The sequence below is a fragment of the Geospiza fortis genome, unplaced genomic scaffold (genome assembly GCF_000277835.1).
Source record: "Geospiza fortis unplaced genomic scaffold, GeoFor_1.0 scaffold120, whole genome shotgun sequence".
NCBI lineage: Eukaryota > Metazoa > Chordata > Aves > Passeriformes > Thraupidae > Geospiza > Geospiza fortis.
In genome coordinates this window covers 767,158-782,810 of record NW_005054364.1, presented here as the reverse complement: position 1 = coordinate 782,810, position 15,653 = coordinate 767,158, and the positions used below count along the sequence as shown (strand labels likewise).

General features: G+C 37.1%; 1 protein-coding gene across 1 annotated transcript in view; it reads right to left on the bottom strand.

Annotated features, from left to right (window-relative positions):
- The window catches only part of CNTNAP2 (contactin associated protein like 2), a 1,021,786-nt gene extending 1,006,202 nt beyond the window's left edge, over window positions 1–15,584 (bottom strand). Inside the window, exon 1 of the mRNA XM_005424150.2 lies at window positions 14,753–15,584. Coding sequence (XP_005424207.1) covers window positions 14,753–14,849 — 97 coding nt within the window. The 5' untranslated portion in view covers window positions 14,850–15,584. The remainder of the gene's footprint in view (window positions 1–14,752) is intronic.
- Between the last annotated feature and the right edge of the window lie 69 nt (window positions 15,585–15,653).

Below are 15,653 nucleotides of genomic sequence, written 5' to 3'. Positions count from 1 at the left end.
CAGCTCCGACCGTCCTCCTCTGAAGCCGAGAGAGAGAAGGAGCCCACAGCTGCCCCAGCCCCGTCTTTTATCAGCACAATTGTCCTGGTATCTCTGCCCCTTGGAGAGAAACTCCCAGATAAGACAAGTGCAACCAGACGCCCTCCTCCCCTGAGTTTGGCCACTTCTTTTGTTTTCCTTAAGTACCCAGTTGTTAGTGTTTCCTAGCAATTTATGGAAAAAAATTCTATAAGTAAAAAGGAACAAAAGGAAAGAGACCTAACCCCCAACCGAAGTCCATTTAGCAGATTGGTTGATTATGTGTATTAAATTCAATTGAAACAAATCCAGAAGAAGGCAAATCTTGTATTTGAAGAGCAATTCTGCAGCTGAATCAGGTTCCTTCTTTGAAAGTATTTGTGATGCCTTTCTGCCAGCCAGATTTCATAAATGCCATTTAGAAATCTAAGGGAGATTTTACTGTGCAGAATGTGGCTGGATTATTTCAATATAGTTTATGAAAATATTACTGTTGCTAAAAACAAATTAGAGATATAGCACTGAAAAATTTTACTGCTATCAGTTGTGTTATAAACACTGTTTTATGCACAACGCTCTCCTTATTAAAGGCATAGATAACACACAGATTTACATTTGAGGCTAATTCTTACAAATGGTTTGAATATTTATTACATTTATATCCACAAAAAAAGTAGTCCAAACATGCAATGTACAACAAAAACGGCAGAGAATTAAAGAACTTAACCAGCTCCATGTTATCTGTCTCCTTCCACAGCCTCTGAACTGTTTTCAAGGAGCTGAATGTTTTACAGAAAGAAGTCCTGATTCTTGCCCTTATTGTCGCCAATCCCTTCTATCATAAAACATCCCTCAGGATCTATTCACATCTTTCAACTCTTGATAGATCCACCTCAGATATTAGTATGGATTTGCCTGCAGGAACATACAGAAAGGTGTCTGGTTTTCCCCTCTTGCTCCTCTGCCAAAATCAAAGGATAAGAATCGTCTGGAATATCACATAAGTATTATTATTTGAATTAGTTGAAATGTCTGCCTGGGGCAGAAGGAAGATGGAAGGCAAGAAAATAAAAACATTTTAAGCATTAAACACTAGTGCTGAAAAATAACTATATTCCTCATTAAAACTGACACCAGAACAATTTTTCTCTGATATATATAAAGTTTGAATGTTATTAGAAGTATTTATATGTTTATATGCTGAATTACTATGATATCCTTCATAGCTTTATGTTCATTTCTTTCTGTAATCAGAGTTATTAAAACAAAGCAAGAAATGCATTGATTTATAAGTACAAATAGGCTATACTTGCAAGGAATAATTTTCTTCTTGGGAAGTAGAGTATAGTCTTAGATGTGTGTATAACCATAAAATGCCAATCATATCTCTGAAATTCCACCAAAAATTCTCAGCACTCCTTTAATCTTTATGTCTCTGTGTGAGACAGCGCCAATAAATTCTTTTCAGTCCTACAATCAGACTTGAACTATTTGCTGTGGTTTCTCAGAATTACGACACAATTTTGTTATAGCTCTGTTGAAAATTCAGCCTTATTTTTCTTTGTTTTACATTTATCTCGTTTTATTCAGTTACTCATGCACTTTTCATGTAGCTGCTTACTTGAAAACATGCCACCTTACAGCATTTTGGGGGATGCATTCCTTCATCAGCACAATACAGGGTATACGATACAGAGAATCTTGAGCAATCCAAAGGCACACTGCATGTGCGCCCTCATCAAGTAGAAAAAAAAATGGCCAAATTGATCCTGATATAGAGTTTGAGGAATATATGCAGGGACATGACTGATCTAGAAAGACTGGCCTCACTCCACTGAGTTTGGAATCTGAAATTTCAGTATTTACTTCCATCTCAAGATTTTTCTAGTTTGGTTCCATCTTCCTTTTTTTAGATTTAGTGAGAAGAATTGAAGAAAACTTTTAGGTCATAACTTTGAGGATGGAATTCTCACTCATTAGACTGTTCTTGATGTGTCTGGTTTTGTGATAGGCCTGTAATCTGAGTGTCCCTGTTTCAGCACATCAAAATTTATTTCCTGGTCCTCACTATCTGCAATTATAATTTTCAGGACTCAGCAGCTGTACAAATAAGAAAAATACTTCCTAGTGAAGTATTCAAGTAATAACAGTTTGAGCTACTCCATTTCAGATTTAATATAAAACCAAAAGGAGCTACCTTTTCCAGTGAGAAGAAAAATAAAATAAACTGCTACCTCTGAACACTCTTCACAATTGACATAATGGTTTTATTGATATTTCATAAAAGGTAAATCTTCAGCAACAGAAGTGATTTTTCAAATTCAGAATATTCTCCATGACATTAAGAATTCTGAACTAACTATTCTCTATGAATATGGAAAAATATGTCAGTGAAGACTGGGAGGGGCATTTCTATGAGACTGACCTTAGTGATATAGCAAGTTGCTAAATTAAGAATTCAGAGAATCCCTAAAATCCAAATGAATTTTCTGTTCTGATTTGAAGCAATAGTAAGGGCCAGGACAGAAGAGGTCAGAACAGATTATATTACTTCCTTCTGGCTGAAACCAATAACCATGTTGCTCTAGCCTCCCCAAGGCCATGATATCTCATGCTGTATAGTCTTCCTAGAGGACAGATTTAGATTTTATATAAGGAACACTATTTTAGCAAGGTAGGATAACCTCCACCAGTTCCTTACAACAAACTATTCTGTGATTTTGTAAAGCAGAATTTAACAAATACATTAAATTATGTGCAAAAATATATAAGGTTTAATTTGTCTATGCACAGAAATCATATTAACTATTTTTAGAAAAAAGAACCAAAATCCCAGGTGTGGGTGTTGGGTTTTGTGTTTTGGGGGTTTTTTTAAGAAGAGAGAGAGGAGTTGAGGAGCAAAAGGAGCCATACCAAAAGACTGCTACATATAAGTAATGAATTTGCCAATCACGTAGAAAAGACAAAAACATACAGTGTTAGGAAAATGAACAAGACTGTGTAGTTAGATCCCAAAGTGGCAACAAAACAATTTACATTCTAATAAAAGCTGACAAAGATGTTAAATAGAGGTTAACAAGGTTAGGCAGTTTCAAGCAGCAGGGCAAGCTGTAACCGAGAAGGTCTCTGCTGATTATTGCTGATTTCCAATAACCCTTGAAACAGCAAGGAAATTCCAGAAGGCTGAAGAAACTGTGAAGTGCAAATACTGAAAAAGATGACCTGCACACTTACAAGACACTCCAACTAATACTGCTGCTAGACAAAACAATAGAACTTGATTAACAAAAATTTAAATGCTGTAAATGCAATTAATGAAAATCAACATAGTTTTTTAAAAAGTAGATCTTATCAAATTATCCTGATCTTCTGAAGTCTTCTTTTTTTTTTCCCTGAGAATACAAAATTGGATCACAAGAAATTTGCAGATATACACATTTATGTCTGTTTCTGCATAAATTGCAATAATATGTATTTTGAATTCTGAAGGCACTTGAATGGCAGCCTACACTATTTTAACCAAGATTCAAAATTATTGTAAATGTGGCACTCTAAATATCTCAAAATGTAATTGCAACAAAGGAAATGAGTGGTTTCTAGTGAGAACTAGTGGAAGTCTGATTTTCAGTCCTTCATTGCTTAACATCTTTATTATTTGAACTGCAGAAAAATGCATAGTCTTTGAAGCTGGAGATGACGAAGTTTACACATCAAAAGCTTGGGACAACTAAGCCAGCTAGTAAAAGGAAGCATTAGGCATTTCAATGTGACCATATTTGAAGTCGTGAACTTAGGGTAAAGAACACAGCTCCAGACCAGGACATTTAATGTCAGAAGGAAATGTGTGAAAACCCTGACAGGTATGTGACTTGGGAAAGGAAGACAAAAGAAACTGTACCTCTCTGATAAATGAGACAGGGCATCTGATGACAGCTGCTATGGAGAAGTCTGATGTATTCAGCAACATTTTTCCTCAAATTTTCCTTGCCAACTGAACTTCCCACATCTCTCAAGGCCCTGAATATAAAGGCAGGGACTCCATGGTGGGAGCAGACCAGATTCAAGGCCATCTGGGGAACCTGAACATAGACAAATCTATGGAAGCTGACAAGATGCATCCCAGGGTCCTGAGGGAACTGGCAGATATAAGCAGTTCTCTATCACTTCTGAAAAGTCATGACAGTCAAGCAAAAGCTCCAGTGTCTGGAAAAGGGGAAACATTGCACCCATTCATGTAATGTGTAAAAATGGATGCTCTGAGAACTGCCAACCAGTCAGCCTTTGTGCCTAGGAAGTTTCTTAAACCAGATTCTCCTAGAAACTCTGCCAAAGGGTATGAATGACAAGGAGGTGTATTAGGGAAAGTAAACTTGGTGTCATAAAGGGCAAATCATACGTGACAAGCCTGGTGGCCTCCTACAAAGGAGTGACTCTGTTAGTAGATGAGGGAAGAGCTTCTGATGTAACCTATCTGGCTAACTACACAGTTCTACACAACACCCTTGTCTCTAAATTGGAGAAATACGGGTTTTATGCATGAATTGTTAGATGGATAAGGATTGACTGAACAACCATACCCAAAATGTCAATGGCTCAAAGTCCAAATGGAGATCCAAATGGAAATGAGTATTATCCTTCAGGGTTACTGGGATAAGTACAGTTAAATGTCTTTATTAATGACCTAGACCATGGGATTGAGTTTACCCTTAGCAAGTTTGTGGAATGAAACCAAGTTGAGTAGTGCTGTTGATATGACTGAGGGAAAGGACACCATCCAGAGAGATATGGACAAGCTTGAGGAGTAGTCTCATGTGAACCTCATAAAGTTCAATAAATCCAAGGGTAAGGTCTATCACGTGGGTTGGGGCAATCCCCAGAAGCAATACAAACTGGGGGATGAAGGATTGAAAGCAAGGAAGGGCATGGGGATACTGGCAGATGAAAACTTAAGTAAGAGCCAGCAATGTACAGTTGCAGCTGAGAAAGCCAGTAGGATCCTGGAATGCATAAAAAGCAGCATGTCCAGCAGGTCATGGGAATAGGAGGTCACACTGCCCCTCTACTCTGTTGTCCTTAGATCTGATACGGAGCATTGAGTCCAGCTCAACAGAAGAAAGACTTTGACATGTTGGAGTTCGTTGACATGAGGACCGCAGAAATAGTCAGAGGGCTTCTCCCTTTCATAAAGAGAAGCAGAGAGGGTCATAAAGAGAAGCTGAGAGGGTTGGTGGCTCCTTTTTTTTTTGTTTTTTTTTCTCCTGTATAGCAGCTTTTCCATACTTAAAAGGGACCTACAGAAAGATAAAGAAATACTTTTTGCCGGAGCATGTACTGATAGTATGAGAGGAACATTTTTAAACTAAAGAGAGTAGATTTAGATTACACAAAAGGATTGAATTCTGGAATAGACGACACTGACAAGCTGCAAATATCCCATCCCTGGAAGTGTTTAGAATCAAATTGGACAGGGCATTGAGGAATCTGGAATCTGAGGAACTGTGTCCCTGCCTGTGGGGTGGGGTTGGACTAGATGACTTCTTCCAACCCAAACCATTCCCTGGTTCATTGACTCTATGATCTGTTATCCTGGGGTGAATTTATGATGCTTGTATTCCCAATTGTCCGTTCTGCTTATGGTGGTTATTAAGTTCTGCACCCTTAAAACTAGATCTGAGAGTGAAGGGGGGAGAAGGAGAAGCAGTGGAATGTCTGAGGTTTTTGAAATATGAAGATAAGAGTTTCTTTCTCTTCTCCAAGACTGTGTTGCCTGCAGCATGGAGGGACAGTGGAAGAGAGCTCTCCTTTGCTTTTAGTTAGTTTTTAGCTGGCTGAGGCAGTGAAAGTTCCCTGGACCGTGTTGTTTTCTTTTTCTTGAGACTGTTCAAACCTGCTGTGGACAGAAAACTCAGAAGAACACTGGCAGCTCACACCTGTGGCCTACCAGGGCCTGGGATGTGGCATTTTCCAGCACCAGAGGGAGTATTAAGAGACCGAGCAAGCTGAGCTACACCCCATGACAAGGACTTTCTGAATTTGCCATCTCTTCAGAGCAGTGAAAGGTTTTATTGTTTAATATTATTTATAGTTTATTATTATTCGTTGTTTATGCTTGTGAATATTTTGCTTGTTAAATAATCTGTTTTTCCACTTTTCTCCAAGAAAATTTTCCTGAACCAGTAGGGGGAGGGGCTTCTTGAATCTGCTTTCTAGAGGGACCCCTTCGGAAGTTTCCTCCCAAATTTGCCCTAAACCAGGGTATCTGTAAAGCAGAAAAAAAGTAGTAAGACAATCAACCATATCACTGTAATTGGGTTGGATCCTTTTTGGCCTTATAAATTATGAATATGTAGATTTGGAAGCATAATGCACTTACAGAATTCCTCTGACACAGTTTTTTTCAATATGAATAAAACCTATGCACTGTACTGACCTAAACTCTAAAATTGCATATTATGAATAATTACAAACAGAATTAATAAAAGCATTCCTTATAATATATTCTAGTAATTGAGTTTTGAAAAAATAAATCCTAACTTCATTCATAATATCTGATTATCTGATTTAACAGGCCAGGATTATGGCACAGCAATTAAGCAGTGAAGGAATTTCAATTGAGTTATTACCTATGTACCTAGCTTTCACAAACAGATGAATTAATCAGGAATCAATGGAGACAATCTCCCTTAGTTTCAGGCTCGGCAAATTACTCAAAACAGTGATGAATCAATGAGAATCCAAGAGAAGCCAGTGGAGTCAGTTTATTGCTGGAAGAAAGGGTAGGGTAGGGAGAGGACAGAGAGTAGGGAGTGAGATGATTAATAAAATCAGAAAGGAGGCATGTGAGAAATGGCAAATGAATTAGGAGCAGAAGCAAATGGCTGTGTGACCATGTGATGTATATTTTTTGGAAAAAGGTTGGAACAGTAAAGGATACCTTCTCTTATCTAGAGGGAATTTTCTCCCATTTCTAACAGCTTGGCTGTACCATGGAAGAAGCAGGTAGGACATTCATCATATAACCAACAGTATGCCCACTAGCATAATTTTTTGGATGTAAAACCAAAGGAAAGAACATTAGAGAGTACATCTTGCTGAAGCTTGGGAGCATGTATCCAGCAGAGCCTGCCCTGTACAGGATATGCTCCTGACTCCATTTCTCACAGAAGCTTACGCTTTTCCTAATGCACCACTTATGCTATGGACAGGGCAAGGTACTCTCTGTGACTCCATTCCTCAGCAGAAAAATAAATAGGTTACTGTTATTGTGTGGGAGACAACCTCAACTTCTCTTCAGCACATTCGTCTCCTTTTTTACCCATAGCCCAGAACAATGGTGGATGCCACTAGCTTTAATCTCTGACTGTGTTTTTAAATTAATTAATTATCCTTATTTTTCTTTTTTTTTAAGATATTTGAATTCGTATCTGTGTTCAGGGGAAAAAAAATTTTTACAAGCCCTTCCTGTGTTTCACTAAAAATGTGGGCAGGGTCTAAAGAGTTTAGGAAGGTATCTATGTTTGAAACCTGGGTCAACAGGATGTAAATTTAGGTTTTTTTGTTTCTCTATGTGTTGGTTTGCTATTTCAGGTTTTTTGTTTGTTTGTTTTTTTGGGGTTTTTTTTGGTGTTTTTTTTTTTTTTTCTTTTCCCAAACCACAGTATTCCTTCTATTCCCAGAAGATGAGTAAAAGCATGTTCCAATTTAATTGCGTTTCAAAGTGTGTTCCAAGAACTTTGCACCAATGATACTTAAAACCAGTGATATGATATGAAACTGTATGAAAACCTTAAATATATTGAGGTTGCCTTTCCTGCTGTGTTTTATCCCATTGCATTAGGCCCTTAGACAATAATTCTTCCTTTTCTTCTCTGGCAAACCTTCCATCACAGGCTTTCTGCTGCCCCTTATGGCAATGGACGCTTGCAGTCTCCTCAGCTCATCTGCTGATCTGTATTACCTCCCTAAAAATTCCAGGTTTTCATTGGGTTCTCAGTAAATACCAGTTCAAGTATACAAGATGATTAAGCAATAAATAAGACACATTTTTATCAATACTTAGGTGATTTAAGAAACCCAGACAGTGACACCTCTCTAGATTTGATGCAAAACAAAAAAAAAAGCTTATTGTTTTCAGTCAAATTATTCTTACATTGTAGAAACAGAAAGCAGAAATGTAGCATATGTATAGCCGACTTCCTTGGGCAAAGGTTAAAAAATACTAAATGACATAGCAGTTTTACAAAATCAAATAGAATGTTTATGTTATATTTAGACAGTCATTTCTGCAAGGAAAATTACTTTCCCTTTCCCTTTAAGCTGAGACTTAAGTATTCTAGATAAAAATAATAAATGTTCATTCAAAAACATCACGTTTGTGGGATGGAAAATCCTTTGGGTAGAACAGTTCAAATGCTTTCTGGTTTCTAGAAAGTATTTTTAGCCATTTATTTTATTTACACATTGAAAGTTGTAACCCAACTTAAGCTTTTACCAATACAAATGCAAAACTGGCAACAAAGTTCCTAGCTACACTAGGAGTCAATTTTAGTCACTGGTTTATTTAAAACATATTTTTGGAGTGCATACACAGCTTAAAATAAAATATTTGATAAATATTTCAAACGGTGGTAAATATTGACATTAAGTAACAAGCCATATGTGTAAATAAGTTTGCCAGTCCCTCAATGGACTTGGCATGACCGCTTGCTTAAGTTAAATGTCTGAAAGAACCATATCTCCACCAGGAGATTGTAAAGTCAAAAAAATCTCTAGACTTTTTTAGGCAGAGGAAAGAGGTAAATGTGAATGTCAATATCCTTCTCTGCTCTGAGTTATCTGCTGTTCAACCTTAAAGACCCAATTGGAAAAGGCTGGCTACTACTACAGTGAATGAATAGTGAGACCATTTCTGAGGTAGGAAAGGTCTCAGCTTTGTAAAGCTGCTTTAAAACTGCAGAACTATCAAAACCAAGTGCCCAAGTTCTTCGTAAATGTTAAGCACAGGACTTGTGAATTCTTTTATTATATCTATAATGTCTTCAAAGTTGGAAATGCAAGTGGCTCAGAAGAATTGATTACTGATTACTGCAATTTTCTACTTCACCAAAGTTAGAGATTTAACATGTTCTGCAATTAACTGGTGGTCTCGGATTATCTACCTATGCAATGCCAATGAAGTTGCTGGATAAATGAAGTACAATACAGATTAAATCAATATTCGTTCAGAGGCTGAAGTCTGAAGAACTTTTTTAATCATTTCTAGTATTTCATACCAAAGGACTGAATCATAAACTCATGACAAAAAACATAGCCACACTGTGGCACAGCTTCCATTTCCTTCATGTGCAAGAAGGCTCAAGCTAGCGGACTGCTCTCTTTATCCTGCAAGTCTTCCTGATCTTTTAAAGAAGGATCTCATCTCTATGTGTATTTTGGAAATAATGCTATAATTTTAAATTATTTAAAATTGTTAAGACTAAAGAAATTGCAAAGTCACTCATCATCTCATCTGATGAAGAAGACTCTTGTTGCTTCTCTAACATTTCCTAGTTGAAGTTTCCTACGTGACTGGATCACATTTGCAAGTCCATGTGCTTTTGTAAGATGAGCATGACAGCTATTCAGGACATAGGCATGGGTAGGGGAAGACCTCAAAATTTAACCAGTTGTCTTATTTTGACCTATGAGTCAGATCATGCAGCGTGAGATCAGCTTTTGAAAATCTAGAAGAAAGAAAATGCTGAAACTCCCCCACTGTTTGTGCACAGTTTGTTATTGTCCCAGACATTAAAAGTACTACTGTCTTAAAAACTCCTAGACAGTAAACATGATATCTGACAATTGAAAGACATAGAGATCCAGGTTAAAAGTCCTGAAGAACTTCTGTAGGAAAATCTACTGTCTGTAACAGATCCATTGTAATGTGACTTATTCAAGAAGAGGTACAGTCTGATGTCTAATGCACTGTATATACATAATTTCCTATCACAACTGAAGCAACTGAAATAGTCTCCTGTGTTAAAAGTACCTGAGTAAAAAACAAAAAGAAAAAAGAGAAAATAAAAAATATTTCTCATCTCCTTGCAAAAGAAACAACCAATGTTCAGAAACAAGTTTTCAATTTGAAGTCTTTAACTTCACCTTCAAACTTTCTTTCAGACTGGACTACTTATTAAAGAACTTTTTATGCCTTATTTCATATTATTGCACCAGAATTAAAAAAAAATAAACTAAACACACAAGCAAAGCAAAAACAGCCCAAGCAAAAGCCAGTTTTAAAACAGTCATTCTATAGCATTTACAATTGATTAAATGCCCACTGACACCAAATTTTGACTCAGACTTGATCTATCTAGATGAATGTCTGCAATTAGGTTTCATGCAATGTTGCGTACACAAAAGTTAAAGACTCTGAAACTGGATTTTCAGCAATGACACAGGCTATAACTGCTCACCAATTTTAAAATTAGAGCAGACTATTTGATACTGTTTCATTCATTCACAGATAAGTTAACATATTGCTCAAGAAAAAGCCAATTTATTTAAAGAGTTATGATGAGTAACTCAATTCAAAGTTGTTAAATAATAACAGTAACTCAGAAACTCAGTGCAATGTTGTTAAAGCTGTCACTTGTCAGTTGAACGTGAATTTTATTATATGGTGATGTATAGCACCTAAATAATAATACAATTATACTATGATGGATGTAAATTTTGTTCTATTTTCTAGCTAAGGTGTTATAAAACAATAAAAGTGAAATCATATGTTTAATGTTATGAAATTCCATGAACTTAAAAGAGAGCTAGGCCCTCAAAAGTTTAGTATATTTTTAAGTGCTTTGACCCCGAAGGTAAGAAAAATTATTAAATGCTAAATGCACATGAAAATTGTTTGGTATACTTGAAACTAAATTCTGTGAGACCACTGTGTTAACCTCAAGACAACAGGACCTAAACTAATAAATTTTAATAAGTTATTATACCAAAACAAACAAACAAACAAACAAACAAAAAAAAAAAAAACAAAAAAAAAACACCAAAAAGACCCCCACATTATCTGGAAGAGAAGTATTCCTCAAGTGCGAATCTAATAGAATATATGACACCTCATATGCCCAACATGGTTGTACAACTTCCACCGGACCAGATTGCTCAGAGCTCCATCCAACTTGGCCTCTTAAAAGGGACTTTCTTGTACAATGCCTTGCTCTTTCAAAATTGACATTACTCCTTTTCAGTACTTTTCCCAGGGAAATCTGTGTACCATGAAGTCAAAGGTAAAAGCTGTATATTTTTTCTTTTATGTATCTTAATGATTTACTATACATGCCCCCCTTTTGATTTCTGCACCAAGTCTTGTAAAATGGGCTCAAATTTCAACCTGAGCAGTGGTATGGGACATACTACAAAACTATGACAAGTATCAGAACTAGAAGTTTTAATAGTTCTGTGCTCATCAGGTTTGCATTGCATAAAAACAGATATGATGAAAAAAACCAAAAACCCCTAGCTGTGAAATATAATTACTTGTAAAGTGAATTCCTTTCAGAGAGGAGACAATCCTATAATTAATACTTTTAACATTTTTATTACATAACAACATTGCTGCTTTTTGTGTTTGGGCTTTTTATAGGAATACAAATGAGAGTTAGTCTACCCATATTCATATTCTTATCATTCCATCTTAGCCACGTAAAGGACTATAAAGCACTAAATTTGTATTTTCTGTGTTACTTTTTATCTTGTGATGACCTCTCCTGGTTGAGCTGTTCATTAGCCTTGATTTCAGAAGGGTGTTTTCATCCTTTCACGTTTATTAAAAAAAAAATTGCAGGAATATGAAGACTTTATTGTCATGGTATGAAAACATGACCATGAATAGAATTGACAGTATGATCTGTGCATTAATGTGTGGGACATTGTATCACAGTGTATGTTTATTATACTACAGGATGGGCTTTCAACACCCACTTCATCTTGAGATAAAACTAAATGAGATTAAAAGCTTTCAACAGGATCACTTCTGAATCAGAACTGCTGAGATTCCTTTTTAACTAGAGATAGATTTGCTTTGCAAAGTAAACAAACATTTGAGGTAAAGCATATTCACATCAGCAATGTCCAATTCTGTTCCTTCTGAAAGCTGTATCTTTTTCTATGCCAGCACAAGCAGACAAGACTGTGAGAAAATACTGAATAGCAAGCTCATACACAGGCATTTGTAATGCACTGTACACCATAAGACTTGCATACTTCCTAAAAAATACTGTAGAGAATAAATTTGATGTTGTTAATAACTTCAAAGCCAAAACATAAAGTAACAATGGAGGAGAAAATGAAATAGTGGTTGGAAATAAGTTTTACATCAAAGCTGCATTTCACAGTTTTTAATTGTTTCAGAAGTATTCCAAATAAGAGGTTGAAAATCAACAGAGGGGGGAAAAAAAGAAAAAAAGGAAAAAAAAAGACAATGAAAACTAGGTATATCATCTTGTCAACAGAGAACAAAATTCTCCAATCCCATTCATAAAATTCTCCAATCCCCATCAGTTGTAGACAAAGTTACAAACAACCCCAGAAAATAGATCACAGTGACAAAATACAGTACAGCGACCAGTTTGTATAGCAAAGCATGCAACAGAAGAACCAGCAAAGTGGTGCACCAAAACAGTGTGACACAGCGCTGGAGTTCCCACTGTGGCACCAGCACCCAAGCATCATTAAGCTTTACAAGAATTTTCAACATGTGCTCAATGTGAACAATCCCTTTGTAAATTTAAGGCTGACGTGTAATTTCAGCTATATTTATGTTTCCAGCAAACAAGTCTAGCTCACTTTAAGAAGTGAGTCAGAAATGAAATGAAATGCCTCTCACTACATAAGGAGTATAATGTATAAGCTCTTGGAAGGTGAATTAATATAAAGAAATTTTTGAATAGCTACTCATCAAGATGGAAATGTATATGACTAAACTGTAATTAAGATTATATATATCCTCCATTCCTGGAATTTCTGGATATAATGTTGTTACTACAACTATTAACTTCTCAACAAACTTCTTACAAAAGTTAAAGATTTGTTTGTTGGGAAATCAATACCCCACTGTAAGTCATTTTCAAGTTATACTATAGCCATTAGTTGCTGAGTGACAAAAACAGACAAAAAAAGCTCCAAAACCCTCTTAGAGAAAAGCAGGGACTTTGTTTTCAAAGAACAGATTTCTGACAACCTAAATCATGAATCCTCTCCCCCACACATTCCCATTATGCAGAGCCTGAGAGATGACCATGAAGAAATAATACTCCTAAGAAAAATTATATAGCTGGTCAAAACTAAGAAGTAAACCTCAGGATCGACACTTCTAATTCAAAGGTAGAAAAACAACTGAACATCCTACAGCCTCTGAGACCTAGATAACAATGCAGACACTGCTATGCATATTTTTTGACACACAAACAAATATGCAAGTGCAAGTAAATCCTGGAATAACACTTGTTTTTCAATAGGTATTAGATGATAACAGATAGAAACCCACTAAGAAAGGATAGCAGTGCTCCAATTCCCTAATCATTGCATTGTTCATTCCTGCCCCCAAGGAAACAATTAAACAAATAAATAAATAGAGTGATCTATGTAGATCTCTATGCAGTATATACATTACATTCTATGCAATTCCCTACTTGGTCAGTAGAATCAACCCCCATTCACATGTATGCAATCCCAGCACATCTATCCATAACATTTCAGGACACTTCCTTCCTCTATAAACAGCCGATCAAGCCAGCAGTATGAGGATGAAACTATAAAAATGCACTGTTTCAGTATGCATTTAAAAAATACTTGGCAATTGGCAAATGTTTTACATAGTCGGAAGAGAAACAGCTAAATACTTAATACTGACATCTACTTGCAAAATGTTTTGCTCAAAACTACAGTTCAGTGCAATGTTAGACTTGGTCTAATATCCACTGAAATCAATGAATATGCTGTCATTTTTATGCTGACAGCAGAATCGGATTCTGTACAGGTGCTCTACACTCCTCTAGTTCTCTAGAAGTTCAGCATTTCAGCAGATGTTTGATCATTTCTCTACTATTTCTACCTCGCTAGGAGGGCAATTGATGGTCTCCTCTAAAATACCTTTGCTCAATTCTATTATCAGCAGCAAAACTTTGCTCTAAAGAAAAGCTGTCCTGGCTCAGTTCCCTCTCATCAATTCACAATCATTCTTTCCTCTTTAAATGAGAGAATTTTCTCTTGCTGCTCCTTGATAAAACACTAGTTATGGAAACTGCTCACATCTCCTCTTTTCCCTCACAAAACTGTGGAAGTGAAGTACTTCCAAATGCAAATTGCATGCCTTCCGAGGAAGATGGGAAAAACCAAAACAAACCAAACCGACCAGTCAAACAAAAACTATCCCCAAACTTTGAACAGCTTCTGATTCCTTTCCCCCTCTGACTCCATTGCAGAACCAAGATTATATCACAGAGCAGGTCTCTTTCAACTTTCCACACCAGCTACCACTGAAATCACCAAGGAAGATCTGATGGGGAGCACTGCAAACATTATCAGACCTCAGTGCACACATACGCATACAAAGAAAAATCAAACACAATCAAACACAATATTCATCAGCAAAGCAAAAATAATCAACCTCACAGAGCTGTGGGAATTTCCCTCTGGCTTAATTCAGAGCTGAAATTGTGCGCGTTTCTTGGAAAAGGGTACTTACGAGATGCAGGCAGAGCAGTCCTGGCTCTGCAGCTAATGCTGATGAAAATCCAGAGGAAGAGAGCTGCCCTGCAGCCAGCTCGGGTAACCACAACCATCCTTCACTTCCTGGCTCCCTGTACTCCAAATGCCAGCCGCAGAAGATCTGCTTTTCTCCACTTTGGCCCCCTTCTCTCTCTCTCTCCTTCTCTTCCTCGGAGGAGGTGTCGAGGAGGTAAAGGGGGCAGGGCTTTACCTTGGGGTAGAAGCCAAACCCCCTCTTCGTCTGCTATCTTTGGGTTTGCAGCAGCAGGATAAGTCCCGGTACTTTTCTTTCCCTTATTTCTCTGTGTTTGTGCGTGTTTGCTTCTGTGCCTCCTTCTCAGAAAAAGGGGGAAAGAAAAAAAAAAGAAGAAAAAAAAAGCCACGAAGTATCAAATAACAAGGATTGTAGAGTAGAAAAATAAATAATAATAAAAAATAATGAAGATCAATCCCCTAAAAGACGTGGGAGGAGGGAGGGAAAAGGGAGATGGAGATGAAGGGAAAGAAGAAAGGCGAATAAAGCAGTTGGTGCTGCTAATGCTGCTGTTGATGCTACCACTGCAGCTGAGCCCGTCTTCCTGTACAGAGGAGCGCTGCTGAGAGAAGCTTGCAATAACCTCCCAGCTCAGATATATATACACAGTGTACACGCATACACAGCCCGGCAGCCAAACACACACTCACACAGAAGCAGGGAGAGGGGAGGGAGGGAGAGAGAGACACTCCCGCAGCACAGAAGCAGGCTCAGAGCCTCTCTCCTCATGTATTTATCATCTTCCAGGAGGAAACGCTGCCACCAGCAGCAGCAACCTTCCTCCTCCTCCAAAAAAAAAAAAAAAAGAAAAAAAAAAAAAAAAAAAAAAAGAGAAGGGAAAAAC